The sequence below is a fragment of the Dermacentor silvarum genome, chromosome 7 (assembly GCF_013339745.2).
Source record: "Dermacentor silvarum isolate Dsil-2018 chromosome 7, BIME_Dsil_1.4, whole genome shotgun sequence".
NCBI lineage: Eukaryota > Metazoa > Arthropoda > Arachnida > Ixodida > Ixodidae > Dermacentor > Dermacentor silvarum.
In genome coordinates, this window is record NC_051160.1 from 45976944 (window position 1) to 46001374 (window position 24431).

Below are 24431 nucleotides of genomic sequence, written 5' to 3' on the forward strand. Positions count from 1 at the left end.
TAATTCGTAATTACTAATAATGTGTAGCAATACAATGTTTACAAAAGTGTGTTGTGCGCGGTAGCAATGGAAGCAGGCAGGTGGTTTCAATCCAGATTGGTTCCTGGAATAACTTTGTTGAGCAAGGCAGCACACCAACTTTTAGGCTATAATCATAACGGGACAATACACACACTGGACTTGTTGTAGGCAGTTAATTTAGAGTGCTTTTGAAAGTAATATGAAAAAGACATAATCGTGCACATTTGCAACAGGATGAGCGTTTGGGAAGATTGAGAGTCAATTTCGTAGACTTAACACTGGCATAACAGGAATAATCAAATTAAGACAAGAAGCACAATTTCGAACACTTTCAGTGAGTTAAATTAAAGCAGTTTGACAAGGGTCACAGATAGCTGTAGCATGCTTATGTTTAAAACAAACAAGTGTCTTGTAGAGTATTCGTCTAAGTTCACATGGGACAGAATTAAAGTTATGGCACAGAAGCCCAAGGGTGCTTCATTAGCATTGTTAATTATGTAACCAATATGTAAATTCCATGAAAGATATTGGTGATATAAAGGTCAAGATTAGTGGTATACAAATAGTGAAATTTTTAAATCGAATCGAATACAAATATTTGAAGAAAAAGAAGAGTTCTGAATATCAAATTGAATATCGAAATATTTATTAACTTCTAAATGAATTAAAATATAAGAACTTCTGTGCAGTATGTTCGCCAACAAAATGGTTATATGAGTTATTTGATATATTTAATGGCGTTATCAACAGGATTTTCGCTCATTTCAATAGCTTGTGAGTGAGAACAAAGGAAATGTGACTGTATCTGGCGCACTATGACAATGACAGTAATTCAACAAACAAAAAGCACGTCGGCACGTAAAATGCATGTAGAACTGTAGTGCTCACTTGAACTAGCGAAGCGCATTACGGTACATTAACCCCACGTCGTTTTAAAGAGGTCCAGGCATAGTGACATTGCCCTAATAAATAGCCTTGCTTAAAACTGGAGTGAAAATTCATAGGCTGTCTAAGGCAAAACATGCGTGTTTAACAACTGAAAACTATTATGCCTAAATGATTTTCTCACTGCGTTCACAAACTTGTGCGTCTGTGCAAGAACCACGGTTCTCCTGCAGCAGAATCATTTGGAAGACTTTCTTCTTGCATCAGTATTGCCTCCTGTAGACTAAAAAACTCTGTCCATTAGCATTCGAACGAAATGAATGTTCGCCAACTTCAAATAGTGAACTCTCGAATCGAATAGGAATTGAATAGCGACAACTATTCCATTTGTATTCGAAATTTCAAATATTCACACACCCCTATACTCGGGGACAACTTTTCTTGGCAGTGCTGAGAAAGCTATGGGACCGAAGCGCAGAGTATCCTTCCGCGCCAAGAAAGAGTTCCCTAAATTCATTAATAATTTTCACATTTCCCTAGCTCAAGTAAATTCTACTGGATTTATTATTATGTTAACAATGCTATGAGAAGTCGTACCTGATATAACTACAACTGTTGCGCTCTTTGAAAAAGAATTCCTTACATTTATTTATTTTTCATTTCTCTGATCCCACAACATTTTCTGAGCACCTGTTCTGTACAGTAAACAGCGTGCAGGCTCACGGACAATTGAGCTGAGGGCTGTGTTTGTCAACATATTTGATAAAAGAAACCTTTGGTGAGAACATAGTTCTCACAAACATGAGATCTAGATAACGCCCAAGATGCCCTGTAGGGTCTTTCAGCGAGGAGAGCCAGCAGAGCGCGTGGTGGTTGGTAATTACGTGGAAATGGCGACCAAATAGGTATGGGCGAAACTTCACTGTCGTCCAAACCAGCGCTAGGCACTCTCATTCAGTGATAGCATAGTTGCACTCAGCTGTGGACAGAAGACTGCTTGCGTAAGCGATAACACACTCTTGGCCACGCTGAATCTGGGCAAGAACAGCGCCAATGCCGTGACAACTACCATCTGTACGGATTTCAGTGGGCGCTGAAGGGTCAAAATGAGCTAAAATTGGAAAGCTAGTCAAGAGTTTGGTCAGTGCTGTGAAGGCTTCGGCCTGCCGTTGTCCCCATGTGAAAGCGACGTTGTTCTTCAAAAGCTCGGTGAGAGGGCGATCAATGTCAGCAAAATATGGAACAAAGCGATGAAAGTACGAGCATAAGCCAATGAAGCTGCTAACTGCCTTGACTGAGCACGGCACAGGAAAGTCTTGCACGACTCGAACTTTGGCCGGGTCAGGTTGAATTCCATTGGCGTTGACAAGGTGCCCGAGAACGGTTATTTCACGACAACCGAAGTGACACTTCGACGAGTTGAGCTGAAGTTTCGCATCCTGAAACACAGCAAGGACAGTCGTGAGACACTCAAGGTGGGTTTCAAATGTTGGAGCAAAAATGATTACATCATCGAGATAACCCAGACAGATTGTCCACTTCAAGCCTTGTAGAAGAGTATCCATCATTCCCTCGAATGTTGCTGGGGCATTGCAAAGCCCAAGGGGCATAACTTTGAATTGAGAAAAAGTTCATCAGGCGTAATAAAAGCTATCTTCTCGCGATCCTTCTAATCAACAGCGATCTGCCAGTAGTCCGAGCGAAGGTCAGTCGATGAAAAATATTTCGCCCCAAGTAGGCAACCAAGTGCATCATCGATACGAGGCAATGGATACAGTTCCTTTTTGGTGATCTTGTTGAGATGGCGATACTCAACATAGAATCTCCAGGTGTTGTCTTTTTCCTGACGAGCCCGTGGGCCTCGCCAGGACAACTGGCGTGGCCCACGGGCTAGCGGAAGGCTCGGTGTTCTTCAGCATCTTTGCGACTTTGCTTTGAATGATGCTGCACTCTGCAGCAGACACACGGTAGGGGTGGCGATGGACAGGACTTGCGTCTCCGGTGTCAATTCGATGAGTGATGACGGCTGTCTGGCCAAGCAGGCAGTCATTGAAATCAAGAATATCGTGGTAATTGGAACAGTATGCGCCCAAGGTCTTCAGTTAAGAGCTGGAGAGAGGTCGGTAGCGATCATTCTATCGACGTCGTGGTAAGGTGATGAAGCCGAACTGGAGCAGGCGACGATAGGGTTGACAGGAGGCAGAAATAGCAGGCGCGAGCGGAGATATCTGGCATTCATGCACAGGTGTCAAACGGGCCACTGTCATGTTACAGGGGAGAACATGTTCAACACATCCAAAGCCGAGAACTGGAAGTCAAGTAGAATTATCCACAATGGTGACAACGGTACTTAGGAGTGTGATGCCATGCTGCAGAATAACATCGAAAAACGTAGGCCTACTTCACACTCAATTGTTTACCTTTGTGAGACAAAAAACAATAGAATTATTGCAAAATTACAAGCTGAACCAGAGATATCGTCACTCCAAAACTGCGACACCACCAGAAGTGCTGTTTTGAGAAAACGAGGAAAAACATTCATGGTGATTACGGCAAAAGCCAAATTGATCGAGGATGATAGGAGGGTCCATTCGAGAAAAAATGCTCTATGCCAACCTGGAGTCAAAGGAACGCAAAAAGATTTTTGGGCTGAGTTTTGGCTCCAAAAGAGGCAGTCTCTCACCTTAAACAAATGAATTGTACAAAACTATTAATTCGTTAGCGTTCTTAGGGTACTTCATACACTTTCTGGGGGCTATATTTATCTGTTTTTGCACCTACATGCCGTGGTCGAATGGGTAGTGCATCAGGTGTTCTGAACCAACCATCGAACCAACTTGGGTCACCGAGTATACAGTCAAACCTCGATATAACGAAGTAGTATTTGCAGCGGAAAACCTTGTTATATCGAGAATTTCGTTAATTCAATATAACTAAGATGGGGAAATAAAAATAGTTTGTTACATCGCGAATTTCATTAAGTCGAGGTTCGTTATATCAAGGTCTGACTGTATATGGCAATGTGTACATACGTGCCGCTCTTCAATGAACCTCTTTCATGCTGACATGGTTCACTGTAGATGCGGGATTGGGTAGGTACTGCTTTTCGAAGATGGCACCGAGTGTTTTTAGGGAAGTGCGGAACAGGACTCTCACTGCAGTACACGCTTAACGCATAACTTGTTTCGACGGTGGCAATACATTGTGTTGCTAGATTGCTTCAATCCGAAACTCATTACCGTCAACAGTCATCGCGAGATGGGTTCTGTCGAATTTTTGTTTTCTTCAGCTACATAAAATAAATCTAAGCTTTATTGTTTTTTTATGTTATTTAAATGTATGTTCAGCAAACTGTGGACGGTTTGCTGAACCCCCAGTTTGGTAGCCAAGTCTTTTGTCGCGGAAAAGTGTTTTTGGCTATAGCCGAAAAATGTCCATCAAAAATGTCCATAACCGAAAAATGTCCATCGGTTATGCGTGTAAGTTTCACAACAGGAGACCAAATGAGAGACAGGAGCTTGCAGGCTGTACAGAGCTTTTATTATTGCATTCTGTTGGAACGGTTTACGGTCTTAGCCTTTTCATTACAGCAGGTGTCCTACTCTGGAAAACAGTCAACGGTGCATAGTTGAAACACGCGGACAGCCGAACAGGTGTGGGCACAGCCACGGTTGTCCACCAAGAACCTTTGGTTGTTTCTTTACGTTTCACACACTGAACATTAGGTTTAGCGGTCAACAAGGGATTGTTTGGTAAAAAGAGGGGGGGGGGGGCCCCGAAACAGCCCACATCGCCACTGGAGTTCTCCAATTTCTAGGGTTTTAGCTGCTGGTCCTTTTACAATAAGAACATCATGGTTTTTGGTGGCACGATGTTAGCGGCTCGGTCCAGCACGTGGGGCACCCATGCTGCCCATGTTGATCGCAGCAGTGCTGCTGCTAACGCCGTAAGTTGCGAATTATGACCGAGTGTTCTTGAAGACTCCAAAATTTATACGTCTTTCTGGAAATGCGGCACAAACGTTGAAGAAAACAAAAATTTTTGGACCTGTGGCATGAATATTTAAGTCACATCCATCCATCCATCAGGCAAGTCACCATGATTAAAAAAGTTAATTGATTACAGATGTTGACCTCTTGTACATCATCAGCAAAACCAGCCTGTGATGGCTTTATTTTTCGTGGCAGCGGAACAACACTGGTCGACTCGGCACAGTCTGCAAGTGACTACAAAGGACATCGAAGTTTCGGGGCCCCTCTTTTAGAATGGGTTATTAAAACAACACCTTCGCCGTGCCCCTTGTTGCGGGCAAACCAAAGCTCGCATTTTTTTGCAAATGAGCAAGGCAGGACTGCGCTTCGTCACTAAAGGACGGTCACAACCTTCGTGCGCACTCTGTCGCCGCACACATTAAAACCTCTACAAATTCAAAGAGCAAATGTAAAAGGTGTAAATATGCATTGAACTTGCACGGGCACTCAAATAGAAAAAAAAAAGAAAAGAGCAAAGTAACAAACACAAAATGGTCGTTTTGTGGTGGCCTACTTGTCTCTGGCCTGTTTGAACGTTTCACTTCACGGCAGCCCACGTTCGGGACCTGAAGGTGGATTGGTGTTTTGCAGTCCAGGGCAGTAGTTAGTCATTTGAAAACAGTGCCAAAACTGTTGGAGGTTTCTTTTCTCCACCTCCATTCTCGCTGCTTAATTGCAACGTACACTAACATGCATTACTCAAATGAAAGTACGAATACCTCAGGCTTTTTGCGAGAATTAATAACTGTTCCGCGGCATCTATGGCCATAAGCGTGTCATGCACAAAGACACTACACTTTTTTCTTTTTTGCACACCTGTAAAATTTGACACTATTTTGCAACCTGAAATGCATCCAAGTAAGGATAGCCACGATGCCCTTTCTAAAAATTTCATCACATTCATACCTTAGTTTCTTATTGCGTTGAGGAGGGTGGTGGTGGTAGTGTGAATGTCGTTACTAAATATTTGACTTTTGGGTCTGCCTTCGGTTTCTATTTGCCACAACATGTGTTACATACCAGGATCCACGATGTAAGAAAGGACTAAGTTACGGCAAGGACTGTCGCACCCATGCTCATAGAATGTCCCAATTATTTGAGTGAGACTTCGAAGAGACATTGCACAAAAAGCTTGACAAAAATTTCGTGTACCCTACTTAGGAGGAAAGGGAGCTCAAAATGTTTTAAATTCTTCTCAAAAGTTGTGCAACATCAGTTGAACTTGATGAGTCAGTCTGTATCGTTTGACGGTGTAGGATGTTGCAAACAGATCACTTGCCACTGAACACACTTGTACGCATTGGAATAAGTTTCCTTTCACAATAGAACACACTAATTCCCCTGCAATTTCATCGTAGCCAGCGAGTACTGGCTTCTCCCGTAGTATTTGCTACACTTAGTGATTCAAATATTAATGCAGAACTGGTTAAGCTGACATCTCGAAACATTGCATGCAGTAGTGTAGAAAGCCTGTATCCTAGCTGCGCTACATCCTACTCGACACGTACGCTTGGAAGGTTATTAAAAATAGCTACGAATTTCGTTAAGGATCACTCGAAACTATGGGTTATAAGCGGCAGTGAGCAAAAAGGCGGTGTGCGAGTCGCAAGCACAGCTAGCTGCAACGTCTGCGGCCCTTGTGAGACGAACGCTGCACCCAGGGTCGAAACGGCTGGCGCTCATTTGAGCACTGTTCTTAGCAACACAAACACGAGAGGCATTGCGCGCTGCAAATGGTCTGGACACGGTAACAACTAACTGTGGCATTTCTACAGAGTACTTTGACTGTTTGGGTCTGCTAAGCCATTTTTGTGGTAATACAAACTCACTTATTGGATCTACTTTGTTGGTGGGACGTATTTTTATTAGGGGTACTGTTACTCGAAGAGTGCGGCGTATATAGAGTAATGCAACTCGCATTAACAGGGGTAAGCAGGTCGCCATTTATTGAGAACGCGTTGGGACTTTCTCGCCAACATGTGCACAACGTAGCAATTAAGATTATCCTCGCTCACTTCTGTCTACAAGTGTGCGAGGAATAAATATGTGCTGGATTGAAAGTTAAGTCTGTAACAATGCCGTTGCCAGATCACTCGCGAGAACTTTATAGGGCAGCCCGAAGCCTCACCAGAGGCTCTCCTCTAGCATTTGTCCTTCCCTCGTCAACATTTGTAAAATTTGGCTAGTGCAGAGTCTTTTGTACCCACATAAATGCGACAAAATACTACTTGGCATCTTGCCAAGTGATTGTTGAGGTGAAACAGTTCCATTTTCTGCGTCTAACCAGCTTTGTCAAGCAAAGTGGCAACACTGCAATGACACCAAGCTGCTCGGTTAAATATGTTGTTTACAACAATCGTCGCACCACGTAGCTGCTCGCAGGGCATCACACGCAGTAAATCAGCTGCACTTGTTTTTTGTTTCAATTGCATCCGTGAAGAAAACATCGTGCGAAGTGTTCGAAGAAAAGGTGGGGGAACAGCTGAAACTTCTTCACCGTAGCGTTCTTCTTGACAAAAACGGTGAGCCTCGGTGGCAAGTTTCCTGCAACACCTCATGTTGTCGTCGGCAATGCAGAAGAGATGAGGAAAGGTGTTGCATGTGGTAGATACACTGGAACACCTTTGGACAGTTCCGTATTTCTGGACAAAGACATTTAAAACCATCACTGCTAGAAGGAAGGGTGGTTCCTCCACATATTACCGAGTGAAGTAGTGAGCAGGGCACACTTTAGCGATGGGTTGGCTGCAGAGCTTTGCAGCCAGATGACTCAGTGGTGGCAAGCGCTCGTTTGCATATAATGTGATGCGATTTTCACGTCAAATAAAGCAAAAAGAAGAAATGGAAACTGATCCTCTATGTTGTTATTGCATCAACTAGCTCACGAGTAAACAGGAACATGTGTCGTCCAAATTAAACGCTTAACAAAATGGTATCCTTGCGGATTTCATCTTTCTCAACACTTCTGTCTTGTCTGTCATTAGCTGCCCTTTACCACAAAACACATTAGCACACACACACACACACAGGTTAAATGTAAAAGGAATCCTTGTGGAATTGGGCCCCGATGCAAACTCGTTCTTGCTGCACACTGCACCTCTTAGTTGAGGGACAATGTAAGGTTTCAAAACAGTGCTACAACATTCGGGCAGTGGTTCAGGAGAGAGTCCAGAGCACCTTGGAGTTTGGCTGGGCGTGTTTCGTGGGCACACTGATCACCCTGCAAGTGGGCAATTGCATTCCTCGTCAGCTGTGCACCTTCAGCAAACAGCATTCACTCAGCAGGGAATACAACATGAAGCAGGGAGGTCTGGTGTAGCACGAGAACGATGGTCACTTGGTCACACTCGGAGGAAGTGGACAGGTGTGGAATCACTTATCGACCTTGCGCACCACGAACACCACCACCACGGCTATGAGGCAGATTCCGGCAGATTGGCCGCCCCGTAAAAGATGAGCTCGGGGATCTGCCCGCCCTGCACTCCCGTGCCGTTGGTAGAGTCCGAGGAGCTCTGGAACTGGAAGGTGACGGTGCCCACCGACACTTCGCTCATGCCTTCCTGGCCGAAGTAGCTGAGCTCCGAGCCCTCCAGCACGGCCGAGGCAGTGTAGTAGGTGTCGGCCTCGAATCTGGACGGGGTGGTCAAAGTAGACTCGGAAGGTGCTGCTCGACCCGTCCGAGTGGAAGCGGGTGTCACATTGTGCCAGCGCCTTGCCGCCCCGCTTGAGCTCGATCCGCGAGCGGTACTCGCAAGCACCGCTGCTCGAGCCATAGAGGCCGAACCCAGCCAGGAAGATGCGCTGGTCCGCACAGAACTGCACGCTGTCGCACCGACCCCGGTAGCGCCACTGGTTGCTGCGGTAGGCGCAGGACTGGAACCGGCGACAGACGCGCGTCGGCAAGCCCAGGCGTGCCTGGATAGGGAACGGCACGGCAGGCTTGCGGCTCGCCGCAAAGTGCAGGAACATGTCGGCAGTTTCGCGGAGAGTTAAAACGCCGGACTGAGCTGCACCATCGGCAAACTCTTGCAGGGACATGGAGGGGAACCGGACAAGGTACAGGGCATCTCCGAGACACTCGCGCCGGTTCTCAGGGGTGGGTTCGATGCCACGGCGACTGCATTCGGCACCAGCCCAGGCGAGGGCTGCGTCAAAGATGACTGCCTCACGGGTGTTCAGTGATTCGCGGGACAACACGGCTTCTAGCGTGGGCCTGTCGACGTCGGGAAAGCCGTCGGAGGAGAGGGCGAGAGCTGCTTGAGCGTCGATGATCTCCCAACAGCGTTGGGCCAGCACAGGTTCTTCAAAGAGGCGGCTCTGGCTGAGAAGGACGCAAGCGTTTCGAGCGGTGAGACTGGTCTCTAAGTAGGCAACACAGGCCCGGGCCAGATGGGGGACCAGATATTTCTTGGCTGCATACAGTGTGGCCAGGACGGTGTCTGCCTCTAGCGTGATGTCATCGCAGTAGAGGTACCTGCAGGAAGGAGAGACCTTATCAGCATATCAAGCAGCAAGTGAAGGGATCAGGTTGAAAATTTCTTGGAATGGATAAAGAAAGTTCGTTAATTAAATACATAGTATTACAAGACATGTTCTAACTCTACGGGAGTTGTATACCTGCACTTTCTTCAAAAATTAGGATATTCACAGCTTTCTTCAGACAGCATAAATTAAATATTCTGATGGGTGTACTTGCGCGAAAGCAACAATGCCAGTTTGATTGACTGATTCGTTGGCTGATTGATCAATCAATTGGTTGAATGATTTTTTTTTTACATGAGATCCACTATTATGGGAGGGCTCTTAAGGATTCGACCACACAGAAATCTCAACATGTTAGTGCCACTTTGCTCTCTACTCTGCATTTGAAATAAGGCTATTGTAGTTACTGAGCTGCTGTAGTGACTTTTGCATGACCTGAAAGTCTAGAGCAGTGAGGCAAGCCATCCTCCCAACAAGGCAGGAAAACTTACCTGAGGAGAACTAGGAAGGCAGCCGGCTCCACATCGGGTATTTCAATGTCCTGGCCAGGTGGTGCAGCCAGTCCGCCGTAGAACATGGCATGGAACACCGAGCTTCCCGTGGCAAGGACGTACCGGTGCGCAGGTACCACCTGCTGTTGTGGTCCCTTGGGTCCGACCACAAACCGCACGTCGCTCATGAGTTCGTTGCGAAACATGGCCGCGTTGCGCTCCCGCACGCTCGCCCGCGACGCCTGCCAGTTGGGGTCCCGGGTCTGTCCGGGTCCGAGCCGGAGCGGTGCGCTCAACGAGTCTCCGCTGCCTCCGATTGCTCCGCACGCGGACGACGACGATGCGGACCCATTGCTAGAGCCGCCCGGAGACCGTAGTGGTCCTGGCGGAGGGCTTGGGCACTGCAGGTAGGCAGGCGGTGGGGACACCGAGTATGGAGGCGGGGAGACCGACTGCTGCGGAGGCTGCTGCGGCGGCAGCGTGGGGCTGGTGGGCAACTGCGCGCCGGCCCCACCACCCGGCTGCTGGCCTGCTGGTGAGAAAAGAGGCGGGCGGAGAGAGTGCATGGGGATGCTTATAGACCTGGAGTACAGTGCGGAATAGCACAGGCCAATCCTCCCACCACTTTTGCAATGTCTGTAAATTTGTAGTGTGTGTGTGTTGTAATCTTTCTCCATGTTTGTCTAGTAGTGCTTCAAATTTTAATCATGAATCCAGACCAACTAGCCGGCCAACATGCATTAGTGAAGTCCCATGATCTGTGCTCGAGGAAATTAAATGCATGAGGCACCAAACTGGCCATGATTCTGTCAATGTTTTAGTTGTCGTACTGATTTGGTGCTTAACTAGAACAGCATGCCATTGTTCGTTGAACCAGACAGCTCCATCCAGTGCTGATGTGGGACTTATTTCTCAAAAACTTGGTTAGTGTGTGATCCTTACAAAGACAAATAAAATGTAGTTTATGCCACATATTTAGTAGCCCGATGCTTAGCACTAAATCCATAAAGTTTCAAGATAGTTTTTTACATTACGCAGGACTTTGTTATGTACAAATTTGCTAAAATAGTAGAAGCAAAGTTTCCAAGTGTTCTTAGTTCTTTACCCTAAACAGCTACCATGTGCAAGCATAGGTACTGCTTTTTGTTATCCTTTCTTGTCACAGCTTGGCAACATAGGCTCGAGCGTAAAATGTTGCCACGGTATCAGTGCAAAATATGCCTTGCTATCTGTCCAGTTTCTTGAAACACTAAGTTAGGCGAGTCAGAAATACTATTGCTCTGAAAATGCTTTAAAAGAGAGAAATAAAATTTATGAAGGAAAGCCGTTGGCTGCATCATTTTTTGGTATTGTAAATTATGACAGGGGCACGCAGCTGAATTCGAACTCCGTTTTGACTGGCTTTTGTATATTCAGTTGAGCTTACGGACTACAGAGTCTGAGCGAATATTTCAGCAGCCTAGTATCTAAATTTCCCAGTCTGTACTAAGCAGAGGAGCGCTCTTATACAGCCGTTTACTAAAACGGCCGGCGGTCACTAAATAAAATTTGCAGTTAAAGATTGTTACTAAACAACACAGTGGTTTGCAGTTTTACTTGCTACGGTCACAAACTGCTAGGAAATTCAAAATTTTCTCAGATCCTGCGGTCCACAAGCTTTTGACGCTGACTGTGCAAGTTATTTTGCTTACAATGTAGCAGAATATGTTGCTCAGCAAATGCAGGCTCTCGATGTATCACTTGCTTCTGGCATATTAGTATTATATAGTTATGCAAATGGCTCACACACACACACATGTAAAAATGTATATGCAGAGAAATATTATATTGGTCGAGCGGAACAAATACATTGCTCTTCACATTGCAGCATCGCTGGTGTTAGCCAAAAAAATGTGAAGCCAATTATATAATTTTTTAAACAATGTTGTTGCATGGTTGTCTGTGACATAATGAACGTTTTTCAAAAGGAAACTATTTACCTGAAATACACTCTTTGTTATGTCATAACTGTTACATAGTAATGGGGAGAGCACCGCTTGAATATCTTCCTTGCTCAATACATGTCTAGTGCATTCCATGTTTACGTAATGATAAGGTACAAACTAAACAATGACCAAGCGCTTAAAGTTATCAGCGTTTTTGGGTATCATGTGATGCCCAGAGGAAAGCATTTGTTTTCTCGCCAGGCGTTCTACAGTGGCAGAGCTGTTACGAGTTCATTGGGAAACTACCATTGTCATGTCATTATGACAACATGACCCGCAATGAAGGCTTAGCATAATGCTGCCTGTTTGGGTTGAACATAATGATTCCCTTGAGGCTGTCAGGCAATTTGTCAGTATCCCTTCAGTTCCGCGTTACAGATAATCACGATGTTCGTGCAGCAGAGTGATGTATGCGAGAGAATTTCGCAGCCAGAAAAACCCACCTCGACGTTCCTGCAAGCGGTACATGCGCCTCGAGCGAACCATAGGCTCCGCTTCCCCAGCCGGGCGCTCGCGCGTATTTTGGAACGCGTCTCCACGTCGTTTTTCTTCTTCTTCTTCTTCTTTTTTTTTTTTTCGTTTCTTTCACTTGCACATCGGGGACGTCACTTGAAGAAGTAGAAGAACACCTCCTGTCGCGCTGACGAAACAGAAACTGGCGCGTGAAGAAAATTGCTGGGGCGTCGCAGAGTCACGCTTTCGAGACTTCGTGGACTCGTTCTACCGTGGTTTTCAACGTCACGAACACACTCGAACTGATATGCGCGGGACACGGCGATTTCGCGCTTTTCCACGGGTATATCGCGGCCCGAGCACAGTTTGGTGTCACCTGCTGCTATCGCAATCGTCCTCCGTCGTAGGTGTGTGTGGGGAGACCCGCAAAAACACGCTTCCATAGATAGCTGTAGACGACGCCACATCGGTTCGGCGCACGTCTGCTACGGGTAGTTGCCGCTGCGTTTCACGTTTGCGCGATAATCATGGATCATCAACAACGTGTTGGTTATTGCGCGTTTCGTAGACACCTTGATGAGACACACGTACACAGAACACACTATTGTATAGTGCGACGCGCACCGTTGCGTCGTGTTTACTCAAGCAAACTCGAGACGACGACCACGTCCGGCCGGGGCGTTGTTTTTGCGATCAAGGTCGCGTGGCGAACCGAATAGATGAGTCGCTGGCGGGCGCGCCGAGTGCGTCGCGTCACCGCATGCGTGAGCGAGTTGCGAAATGGGCTTCAGTAGGTGGTCGCGCTGTGGGTGACACAACAGACGGCGTGTGTCACAGTTAATTAGTTGAAGCGTTATAGTAGAGCCGCTACCGCAGCGGTAGAGAACGCTCAGCGTGTGCCCTCCGCATAGTGTACTCGATCCCAAGCTCATATTTCTCTGCATTGTATTGTATACATTCCTGCCCGCCAACTTTCGCGAGTGAATCGAGAAAGCGCCACTTTGTAGCTACAGAGTCGTCTGCATCTCCGCTATGCAGTACATACACAGAGTTATTTAACGGATCGCTTACCCGACGCGCTTCAGGTATCTACGTTTGTGGGTCCGCATTTGCTTTCTAAAGAAATCTGAGCAGATCGTGCCGTCACAGCGGGCGATACGGAAAGGTTACAGCTCCGTGCGTGTACTGTAAAAGTACGTTCGAGTACCGCGCTCACCGTAGAAGGTCCACTGTTTTGCCGTCGTACACGGCAAGTAAAACGCGCGGATGTGTCTGCGACGCTCGTCGCACGTTTTTTTTTTTACAAAAGTGCTTCGAACGCGTTCCCGGAGCCAAATTTCTGAGACCTGTCGAAACTGTTTTTTCCTGAATGCGCCGCCATTTAGATGGGGGGTTTCAGAATGTAGTGCGAGGAAGCAGTGCCTGAAAAGAATTGGATCGACGAAGGTAAAAATTGGGTGAGATAAAAAGGCGTCCTCTCCGCGCCTACAATAGGGTACTACATCTTCCGATGTCCGAAGTCGTGAAGTCTCCGAGCGAAGCAGCTATAGGGGAAAGGAAATGGTAAAAAAAGAGACGCCACACGAGTGTTAGCAGCCGCTGCGCTCACCGTAGAAGGTCCACTGTTTTGCCGTCGTGACGCTGTTGTTGGACTCTTCGCGTCGTCGCGTTGCCCTTGCCGACATTTCTCGGCTCGACGACGCGGTCTTTTTTCGCGTCGTGAGCTGGAAGGCCCGCTTTAGCGATCACGTCGATCCATGGGAACGGACGTCGTCCCGCGGCCGATGCCAGAGGCTTTGACGTCGAGAGGAGGGCGGCGGGGAGCAGCGGGCTAGCGGTGTTGTCGAGCTGGTTTTGTTTTTTCCCTGCTGCACACAGCGGCTGGGGGGGGGCCCCTTCGTGCACTGTCTGTGTTGTCGGTGTGCTTTTTTTTTTTTTTTCTTATGTTTTCATTTGCCCGCACCGCTCGTTGCGCCCCTCTCCCTCTATCACTCGCTCGATGCTTGCCCCCAAAACCAGAACCAAAACCGAAAACCCACAATGCAGCGCGCCCATATCCTCATCCAATGCCCTCACCCATCGCCTCCTCAAAGTTGAGGAGGCGCTGCCTCACCGTGCGCTTCTACCCTCCTCCTCCGCTAACGTCCCATGCGTGGTGCCATGTTTCTCGCGGATTTTTATTCTGCGATTTTCCTTGGTGTTGAGTTTTGTTTTATGATAGAATCTTGGCCTGTGAAATCAAAGTAAATTTGTGTCGAAACGTATGCTGCGAGACTACGGCCACTACGGCTTTTCTCCGTGGGAAAATAACCGTGGTAGAGAAATATGCTTCTAGAATTGGTTAAGGTGCGGAAGCATTGTGATTCTGCGATGAGGGTCAAATAAAAACTCGCACGTATTTTTGCTGCTGCACTCAGAAGCCCAGTGTCCGAAACGTTTATCTCTATTATGCAACTGCCGTTACATTGACCCTCACTTCGCGCTCAACTGTCTGTCTGTGGTTAAGGCTACGTGGCGGCGCTGCTTACCACGCACGCTGCCGAAATGTGGTGCAGGCAAACGTCTATTCAGTCGTACAAACTGTTTTGACGACGCCATTTGTCGAAGCGTGTATTGTATTTGGTGTGCGTGCATACAGAGTTGAGAAAAAACGGCGTGAAAGGCGAGCAAAGCTCGAAAAAACATGCCGCCCACCGTGGAGGACGCCGCCGTGCTTCCTCCGGTGGAGGAGCCGGCGCCCAAGGAGGACGCGGCGCCGTCAACGGCAACGGAGACCGCAGCCGCCGATTCCGCGGCGCCGCCGAAAGAACCGGCCGCGCCAGCAGCTCCCGAACCACAGCCGCCGCCGGCGCCTGCCCCTCCTAAACCGACGATCGGTATCATCTACCCGCCGCCGGAGCTTCGAAACATCGTCGACAAAACCGCCGCGTTCGTGGCGCGCAACGGGCCCGAGTTCGAGGCTCGCATTCGACAGAACGAGATCAACAACGCCAAGTTCAACTTCTTGAATTCGGGCGATCCGTACAATGCCTACTACCAGCACAAGGTCAAGGAAGCCAAGGAGGGCAAGATCCAGCCCGAGCTGGCGATCGTCCCGACCCCGACGAAGCCCGGTTCGCAGCAGCAACAGTCCGGCGGGGCACCCGGTAAGCAGGAGATCTCGAAGATCGTCGAGCAGCCCATCGTGCCCAAGGAGCCGCCGCCCGATTTCGAGTTCGTCGCCGATCCGCCGTCGATCTCGGCGATCGACCTGGACATCGTCAAGCTGACGGCGCAGTTCGTGGCGCGCAACGGGCGCCAGTTCCTGACCAACCTGATGAACCGCGAGCAGCGCAACTACCAGTTCGACTTCCTGCGGCCGCAGCACAGCCTCTTCAACTACTTCATGAAGCTGCTGGAGCAGTACACCAAGATCCTCGTGCCGGGCAAGGACCTAATGCCGCGGCTCAAGCGCGAGTCCGAGGACCCGAAGGTCATCCTGGACCAGGTGCGCTACCGCGTCGAGTGGACCAAGCTGCAGGAGGCGCAGAAGCGCCGGGAAGAGGAGGAGGCCGAGCGGGAGCGCGTCCAGTACGCGCAGATCGACTGGCACGACTTCGTCGTGGTCGAGACGGTCGACTACCAGCCCAACGAGCAGGGCCTGTTTCCTCCGCCCACAACTCCGGACGAAGTGGGCTCCCGGGTGCTGGCCCAGCAGAGGATGGAGGAAGAGGGCGAAGAGGTCGAGATGGAGGTCGAGTCCGATGAAGAGGGCGGCGGAGCAAGCGACAAGGAGGACGAGGAATCGGCGGCGCCGACGACGACGACTTCCGCCAACGCAGCCGCGGCGTCGAACCTGCCGCCCAGGGCCCCGAGCCCTCCGCCGCAGCCGCCCAAGGAGGCGCCCCCGCAGCTACCGCCACTGCCTCCGAACCCAGAGCAGGTGGTCGTGCGCAAGGACTACAACCCGAAGGGTGGCAAGCCGGCCAAGCCGTCCTCGGAGCAGTTCCTCATCTCGCCCATCACGGGCGAGAAGATTCCTGCGGACAAGATGCAAGAACACATGCGCATCGGACTCCTGGACCCGCGCTGGGTGGAGCAGCGCGACCGCGCCATACAGGATAAGATGCAGCAGGATGAAGTGTTTGCGCCCGGCTCGGCCATCGAGAGCAGCCTGAAGCAGTTCGCCGAGCGCCGTACGGACATCTTCGGTTTCGGCGACGAAGAGACGGCCATCGGAAAGAAGATCGGCGAGGAGGACAGGCGGCCCCAGGAGAAGGTACGAAACTCTTTGTTGTTTTGTTTTGTCCTCGACTGCTGGTTTGCAGGACCAGTGCTCGGGGCACGTAATGCACAAATCTATGAAATTCGAACAGGCAAAAACCTTTCCTGATTGACGGCTAGTCACTTAGCCCGTAGCACTTGTGCCCGACACAAAGGTCTTACGATGAAGAGCCTCAGAAACCGAAACATTTTCTGTTTACGAAATCTGCATTGCCTGGTGATGTAACTCATAAGTAGTTTCAAATGGCTGTAGGGCAGAATGTCAGAACCCGAGTGCTGACCCACACATATTTGAACATTTTCTAGAAAATTTGGGTGCTGCAGTCCTCTTATTGGTCCTGCTGCTTTTCCTGCCTCCAGTAATATGCCAGTTAGTTGTCTAATTACAGATCTTTCACAATCACTTGAGGGCTTGCAACATTGTCTTTTGGCTGGCCATGACGTTCTTGTCGTATTTAACGTGCAGTCATTGCAGCTCTTTGCCTGGACAGTGCTGATCCTTAAAGTTGTACCTTGCTTCCTTCAAACACATTTTTTTTGATGCCCCTGTTTAGCTCACACCTGTGTGATTAATCTTCCTTAAATTGCTTTCCCTCAGGTGACTTGGGACGGCCACACAGCCAGCATGGAGGCGGCCACACGCGCGGCCCGTGCCAACATCACCATCGAAGAGCAGATTCAGCAGATCCACAAGATAAAGGGCCTCCTGCCCGACGAGGAGAAGGAACGGATTGGTCCGGCCAAGCCGCAGCATGGCTCGCACCATCAGATGCAGCCACCACTTCCGCCATCCAACCTCCCACCTTTGCCTCCGCCACCCGTTTCGGCTGCCCCGCCTGTGAGCGCGCCGAAGCAACCACCACCGAAGCCACCGCCGCCGCCGCAGGCGCCACCGCCAAAGTCAACGGCGTCGTCAACGCTGCATCCGCCGCCGTCGCTGCGGACTCAGATGGCACCTGTCATCGCCCACCCGCCCGTGCCAACACCGCCACGTCCAATGATGGCGGCACCGCAGGGCATCCTGATGTCTGCGCACCTGCGGCCGCCACCAGGCATGCTGGGCATGCCACCAGGAAGTCATCCACCGATGGCATTCGCGCCAATGCCCCCGCCAATGGCGCCACTGCCGCCGGAGATGCCTCCGAGCCTGCCGCCGGATGACGAGCCACCGAGCAAGAAGAGCAAGACTGAGGAGAACCTGATTCCAGAGGCGGAATTCCTGGCGAAGAACAAGGGCCCCGTCACGGTGCGGGTTCAGGTGCCGGGGGCACAGGAGAAGGTGGAATGGAAACTGAATGGCCAGGTTCTGACCTTGACTCTGCCGCTGACGGACACGGTGTCAGTGCTGAAGGCGAAGCTGCACGAGGAGCTGGGCATGCCGCCCGGAAAGCAGAAGCTACAGTACGAGGGCATGTTCGTCAAGGATTCGAACACGCTGGCCTACTACAACCTCGGCCCGAATGCGACCATCATGCTTCAAGTCAAGGAGCGTGGTGGCAGAAAGAAGTAGCAGGGGACAGCGGGATGAAACGTGCCATGTTTTGCCTTTGGTGTTCAAGGCATGAGGGGCGCTCGTTAACGATTCCAACGTGCTGGCCTACTTTCATCTTGGCCAGAATGCCACCATTGTGTTGCAGCTGAGGGAGCGTGGTGGATGAAAGAACCAGTGAGGGAACAGAGCCCACTTTTTGTTTCGCTTTTTTTTTTTCCCCCTCTTTATGTTACCCATTTGTAAAGTCATCTCGAACCGTTTTATCAGTTGAGTGATGATGTTGGTCGTGGATGCTGCGGTGATGTCCAAATGAATAATATGATGAAATAAAACAAGGACAGTTGTCTGTCTGAAAATAAGTACCGTTGCCCTCTTTTGTTGCTATAGTGGTGTCCTGTTTAAGGTTTTTCTTTTTGTAATTTGTGTGGTGCGCCTATCTACCCTGGTTTCATTTTGAGTGTACCTGCATTTCACTGTTTGTTAGATGCTCTAGAAAAGATAAATGAATTTTTTTTTAAGAATATGTCATCGAAACAAGATTGGTTTTTATTATCTTCATTATTTGCAATTAAATTTGCTGTCAAACTCTACAGTGGGATTCTGCACCCTTATCTACCTTAACACATCATAGCCTGCTTGCTTATGATGCTTTACGGCACATTCTGTCTTGTGAAACAGCTTTGACAAAGCACGGACTCTGTTGCCATGACAAGCATGGCAAGAGTCCAGTATACCGTATCACCTGCAGCCATCTGCAAGAGGGCGTCACTCAAAACTTCTCTGGACTTTGACAACAATGGTTGTGATGCATGCTCCATTTTTGTTTGATGCTTCGAAGGACAGTGGTTGTCACACATGACCAATTTGGAGGTTTTCGTCTTTGCCCCACACTAACTTGTTCCTTACCATCCCTGCACATAATTTTGGACAGCAGTAACTTTCTAGCTATGTCTCTATGCCTGCGGCTAGAACTTGTTTTGATTGCCATAAAACACCCTTTGAAATTGCATCTCAAAGCAACTTGGAAGATGATGAAAAGGAGAGAGAGACCATTTATTAATGACTCGGCCCGTGTTGTCGCTGTCACAGTCCAGCCGGGTCCGCAGTCTCGGGGAAGTTCACTGCAAGGCAATTTTGCTCGGTGCACCACCACCATGTCTCTGGCAAGATGCCTGAACATGTGACTGATGCATTTTATAGAACAGGTTGAATCACATTACCCCTTATGTATAACAATTTCTGAACATTGCGCAGCTATGCCGCAGTAATACATCGCAATATGCACGGCTACATCGTCCAAGATTCGTACCCCCACCCTATAGATGAAATCCACACTGTGTTGTATGGCTCTATGCGGTAGTGGCCTGTGTGTGCACAGTCCACTACCATGCCAACTATAAAGGAAGGAAGGGCAAAAGCTTTTCCTTCCACCATAGCGTGCACCGTGTTTAATATTTATACTTTGCAACTCTCTACAACGCCATACATGTCTGCAGCCCTGTGAAAAGCTTGCTTATGCGTTGGCCAATGAGGCACACACAGGTCCATGTGCATTGGCCAATGGGCATGCGAGTTCATGATCCAAGAATATTCACCTAACAACCACTCGGCGTCTCTACTGGTAAAGAGTTTCCTTCATGATGCACAGGAAAGAAAAAAAAAAAAAGCTAGGCCCTCAAAAGTTGCATGTGTTCTTGGTAGTCGGATTTCACAAAACTTTACATTCCATTGATTACACACGGTGTCGATGTTGTAGTTGCTTTCTTGCAAGTTCTTTGCAAAATGCTTGACTAAGCACCAGTGCACCTTTTACTGGATTTTGCAATGAAGACAAGATATTTTGACATTGTTGGCACAAAATTGGTATGTCAAATCGTTTCTGTGGAATCTCGCAAGGAAGGAAGTATCATGAAACTTGTAGCTGTGGGCTACATTTGGGTGGATGACAACGTTTCCCTTTCAAAATTTGTATGTCTGAACGTGTCTGAAAAGATGCGGTGCAAAGAGTCATGGGTAGCGACAAGCTTGCATTCAAAGTTTGCGGTAGACACGGGGCCTTTCTCTTTGTCAATGTGCGTATAAACAAGTATCAGTCTTGTTAGAACAGTCCAGACATGCGTGGATTGAGCTGAGCTCATTGGCTCTTGTTTGTATGCTCGGGAGAAAACAAAAAAATCTTTATTTTCATCAGCTCCTTGTTCGTTTTGCTGAGCCCTGCATTAGGCACCACTCTGGCAGCTTATGTAGAACAAAAATGCACAATTCTTAAAAGAAAAAAAAAAAGTGCTTCAGCTCTGGGCTTTCCAGTGGGCCGAGGATGCCGCCAGGACTCGAGAACCCCTGGCCGTCACCTAGGCTGGACCTTTAGCCCGTCCCACCAACTCGCAGGACTTAACAATACAGTTATTTCGTCCTCCTCTCTACTAATTGCAGGGCTAGCTTTGCTACATTATACAGCAGTCCCAATTTTAAGCATAACAAAAAAATGATGTTTCCGCGGCTGGATCAGAAAATTGGAATCGCATTCCATTCTGTTGAGTTATTAAGGCGTAACACCGTATTTACTTGATTGTAATGCACACCCAACTTTCATGGCCAGAAATGAAGAATGCAATGGCTTTAGCATGCACCCAGATTTTCCTATTTCGAGAAATGAGGGATGCAATGCCCTTGACTGTTCACTTAGCAGTTTTCATTATAAGAGAGGGATCACTACATTGTAAAATGTTTGTTTCATTGCAAGAGAGAATAGTAATATGTTCTCACGTGAAAAAAAAAAAAAAAAGAAGACATTTGAGCCACAGTGGTCCGGGCATCACTGATCATCTCTGTCGTAGGTCTCCCTATCACTTTTAACAGCCCGGAGCAACTCATCATCGGTGCCATTCACAGCATTTGATGTATCACATTTCTTAAATGTTGTGCAGACCACAACCTAATCAACTTGCAGAACAGGCATGAACAATGTCTCGGCAACTGCAGCTCCTATACCTGCAGCCAGCTTGTGGATTGCAGCAGCTTTTAATGCTCACGTTAATAGCTTGTCACTGCTGCAGTTTTGGTTTTGTACTCTATCATAACGCGCCGGTCGTTTTTCAGTAAAGTTCTCAGGAGCAAATGCGCTCGTAAGAGTCAAGTAAGTATAAATGTTGATAATTTATTGTATAAATAAAAACTCTTGTACTAGCTGCACCTTTTCTTTTTTAGTGTACTGAGTAAGAAAGTATGGGCGTTTGCATATAAAAACAGTTTTCTTCATTGTAAATATTCCTTCATGATCTGTTTCATTTGTTCATATTGGGCAGTTTCCACGGGGGATGGTATGCAGTCAAACCTCGATATAACCTCGGTTTAACGAAATTTGCGATGTAACAAACTATCTTTACTTCCCCATCTTAGTTCTATTGAATTAACAAAACCGCAGGCCCTTCAGCCTCAGGAAGATATTAGGTCCTTGGCCAACATATTCGTTGCAAAGACGAGCGTTAATGGCCCTCCAAAGATTTCTAGAAGCGAGCAATATTCTCGGAAACTATTGAAAAGAGTGTTTATCTGTGATAAACTCACTCTATGGTCAATTCGTACCTGGGTTCATGTAGTTTCCTTTAAATCGAATCCATGCTATCTTATGTGCCGTGATTTTAGTATAATTACGTGACCGGACTTTGTGTTTACTTTAGTGCAGCTATGTGACTGAACTTTGTGTGCCCTTTTTCTGAGTGGACTTTCAGTTTTATTGTGACATTAGTGAACTTATGTGACTGGATTTTGTGTTTAACTTTATGCGCCTTCGTGACTGAACTTTGTGTTGCTGTGCTTCTGAGTTGACTTTCAGTATTAGTGTGGTATTAGTGCACTTATGTGACTGGACTTTGTGTTATTGTGATTTGGATTTGACATTTAATTTTAATGCGTGTAGGTTCATTCTTTCTTTCTTTTTTTTTTCATACCTCTATGTGAAAAGGAGTAGCCGGCGCCAATTAAAGGCGCCAACATCTCCTAAAAACCATATATTAAAAAAAAAAAAAAAACCTTGATATAACGAAATTCGCGATATAACGAAGTTTTTCGCTGCAAGCACAACTTCGTTATATCGAGGTTTGATTGGATGAAGATACGGAAGGAGGGGGGGTCCCAGAGCACTTGACTGAAAGGGGGCCTCCTGTCAGCTATTTACACAAAACAAATTCAAAACAAATCGCATTATTAAAGGGACACTAAAGGGAAAAATTATTTCTTCTGTATCAGTAGATTACCCTTCCCCAATACCGAAAACACCACTCTTAACGCGAGAAGCCACTTGGTAAGCCAGAAAGAAATAAAAAACAGAGGCGAGTGGTGACGGCCTCCTTGAAGTTCCCGCACCAGCTATCCGTGACGTCATGGATTTTGACAGCGTCTTCTAGGTCCTAGTTAATTTTTCAGCGGTAAAGATTAACTACATTGTGTTCTGAAGGAGCTCAAGACTGAATATGGCAAGTTTCGCAAACTTTTACTGAGCCAACATGGCCGAAATACGAGAAATTACTTTAGAAGTTGTGACGTCACACTGAAGTGCTGATGTCGGGGTTACCGTGCCAAATTAAGAAAAAAAAAACTAACTTTGAGCTTCATTTTCTCTTCTAATAATTGACCTATTTCAGTATAATTAACGACAGCAGAGTTTCCGAAGAATACTTTATCAGTCTAAGTTGATTTATTGTTTTGCTTTAGTGTCCCTTTAAGCAGCACGGTAGAGTGTAAAGAAGCAATTAGTACAGAGTAAAAACAATTATGCATATCCAACGCACATCTTGGAATTTATGTGAAATGAAGCTTTCATGAGGCGGTTAATCAAATGCTATGAAATTTTCCCATTTGATTCCTGCGTCTTTGGCACAAAGGAAACTAGTGCTACGCAATTAGACACTCGTAGTGATAATCTCAGAGCTGGTTGGCGTTGTTACGATAGAAGTGTACGTGCGATTGTGGCCTAACGGTTAGAGCATCGGGTGGCTGTGCTAGTGGACCGAGGTTTGATGCCACTAGCGGGCATGTTTCTCATTTTTTAGTTTTTTTAATAACTCGAGGTTGTCAATAGAATTGACAACCAGGTTAGTTGGTAATGATTCGGTATGGGTACGGTAGAGCAAGATGAGGACAAGGAAGATACCCCTCCTGTTTCTTGTGTGCCCTCATCTTGTCTTGCGCCACCATACTTGTAACGAATATCAATGTAAGCGCTTCGCACACACGAAAAGATAAAGTGCAAAATGCGACACGGCTGTTTTGTTCCGGTCGAATGAACCATGTTTTCTCTCATACTACATGCACGCAGACCCATGCCTGTACATTACTCGCTTCGCCCACCACTTGGAGTTTGGAGACAAGACGCACGAGGTGTCGATGACTGCGCTGCGCATGGTGCAGCGCATGAAGCGGGACTGGATGCACACGGGCCGTCGGCCGTCGGGACTGTGCGGTGCCGCGCTCCTCGTCGCCTCCCGGTTGCACGACTTCAACCGCAGCATTCGCGACCTGGTGCGCATCGTCAAGGTGTGCGAGACCACCATTCGCAAGAGGTGAGGACCCTGACCCAGAGTGGCATGATGAATAGATTGTATTCACATTGCACACGCTCACCCATACTCCATCATATAGTTGGCTTCCTCAAAGCAACTTAATGTCCGATGGAATGTAGTGTTGAAAGGAAGGCGCAGTGAATGCAGGAACGGCTCCGTGCTGCTCCATGGCTATTGCTCACTGTAGTGAAACAGGTCTGGAAGTGATACACTTGCTTTTTAATCTCTGACTTCATCGTTATTGTTGCACACCATCAGGTCACTTTTGACTCTTGGTAACACCATGAATGAATGAACGCCAATGAGATCTGTTTAAGGCAATTTTTGCGAGCTCACCAAGGTGCTTCCTTGTAGCCTGAAGACTCCCGTCTAATCAACTTGTTCACTGGCAATCCCGTTTTCTTTTGCCTTCACTTACTCGTGTGAACTAGCTTGTCATTCCTCCTCTTAACTTGATACTGCTGCGAACAAGTGCATGTTTGCATGGTTTTATACGGCCCACATTTTTTGCACCATTCCATTGGTTCCCCTTTCACCTTCCGCATAGTAATCTTTCCTTATGTTTAAAAGAAAAGCTCGCACACACAAAAAATGCCATGCCATGAACAGTAGTAGTGCGTGTGCAAGTAAGTAGTGGCATCAGAAGATTATTATATGAGTGTGGAGTAGTGTGTAGTGCGGGAAAATGGACTTGCAGCTACAGGGGCAGTCACACGCTGTTTTGAAATATGTACATTGCCAAATTTTGACATGACGCCACAGAGGGC

General features: G+C 47.6%; 3 protein-coding genes across 4 annotated transcripts in view; 2 read left to right on the forward strand and 1 right to left on the reverse strand.

Annotated features, from left to right (window-relative positions):
* Window positions 1-24431, forward strand: part of LOC119458000 (transcription factor IIIB 90 kDa subunit) — a 59852-nt gene that overhangs the window by 20370 nt on the left and 15051 nt on the right. For both annotated transcript variants that reach the window (XM_037719787.2, XM_037719789.2), the window contains exon 6: window positions 23421-23664. In XM_037719787.2, the coding sequence (XP_037575715.1) occupies window positions 23421-23664 (244 nt within the window). The remainder of the gene's footprint in view (window positions 1-23420; window positions 23665-24431) is intronic.
* On the reverse strand, window positions 4425-14355 carry LOC119458005 (BTB/POZ domain-containing protein 6-B-like). Its single transcript, XM_037719793.2, is given in 4 exon segments — window positions 4425-8563; window positions 8565-9411; window positions 9911-10439; window positions 13958-14355. Coding segments are annotated over 4 exon segments (1665 nt in total). The 5' UTR covers window positions 14034-14355; the 3' UTR covers window positions 4425-8350.
* Window positions 14922-18462, forward strand: LOC119457999 (splicing factor 3A subunit 1). The gene is made up of 2 exons (XM_037719786.2): window positions 14922-16606; window positions 17210-18462. The coding sequence occupies exons 1-2, from the start codon at window positions 15032-15034 to the stop codon at window positions 18119-18121; spliced, it is 2487 nt and encodes an 828-aa protein (XP_037575714.1). The 5' UTR covers window positions 14922-15031; the 3' UTR covers window positions 18122-18462.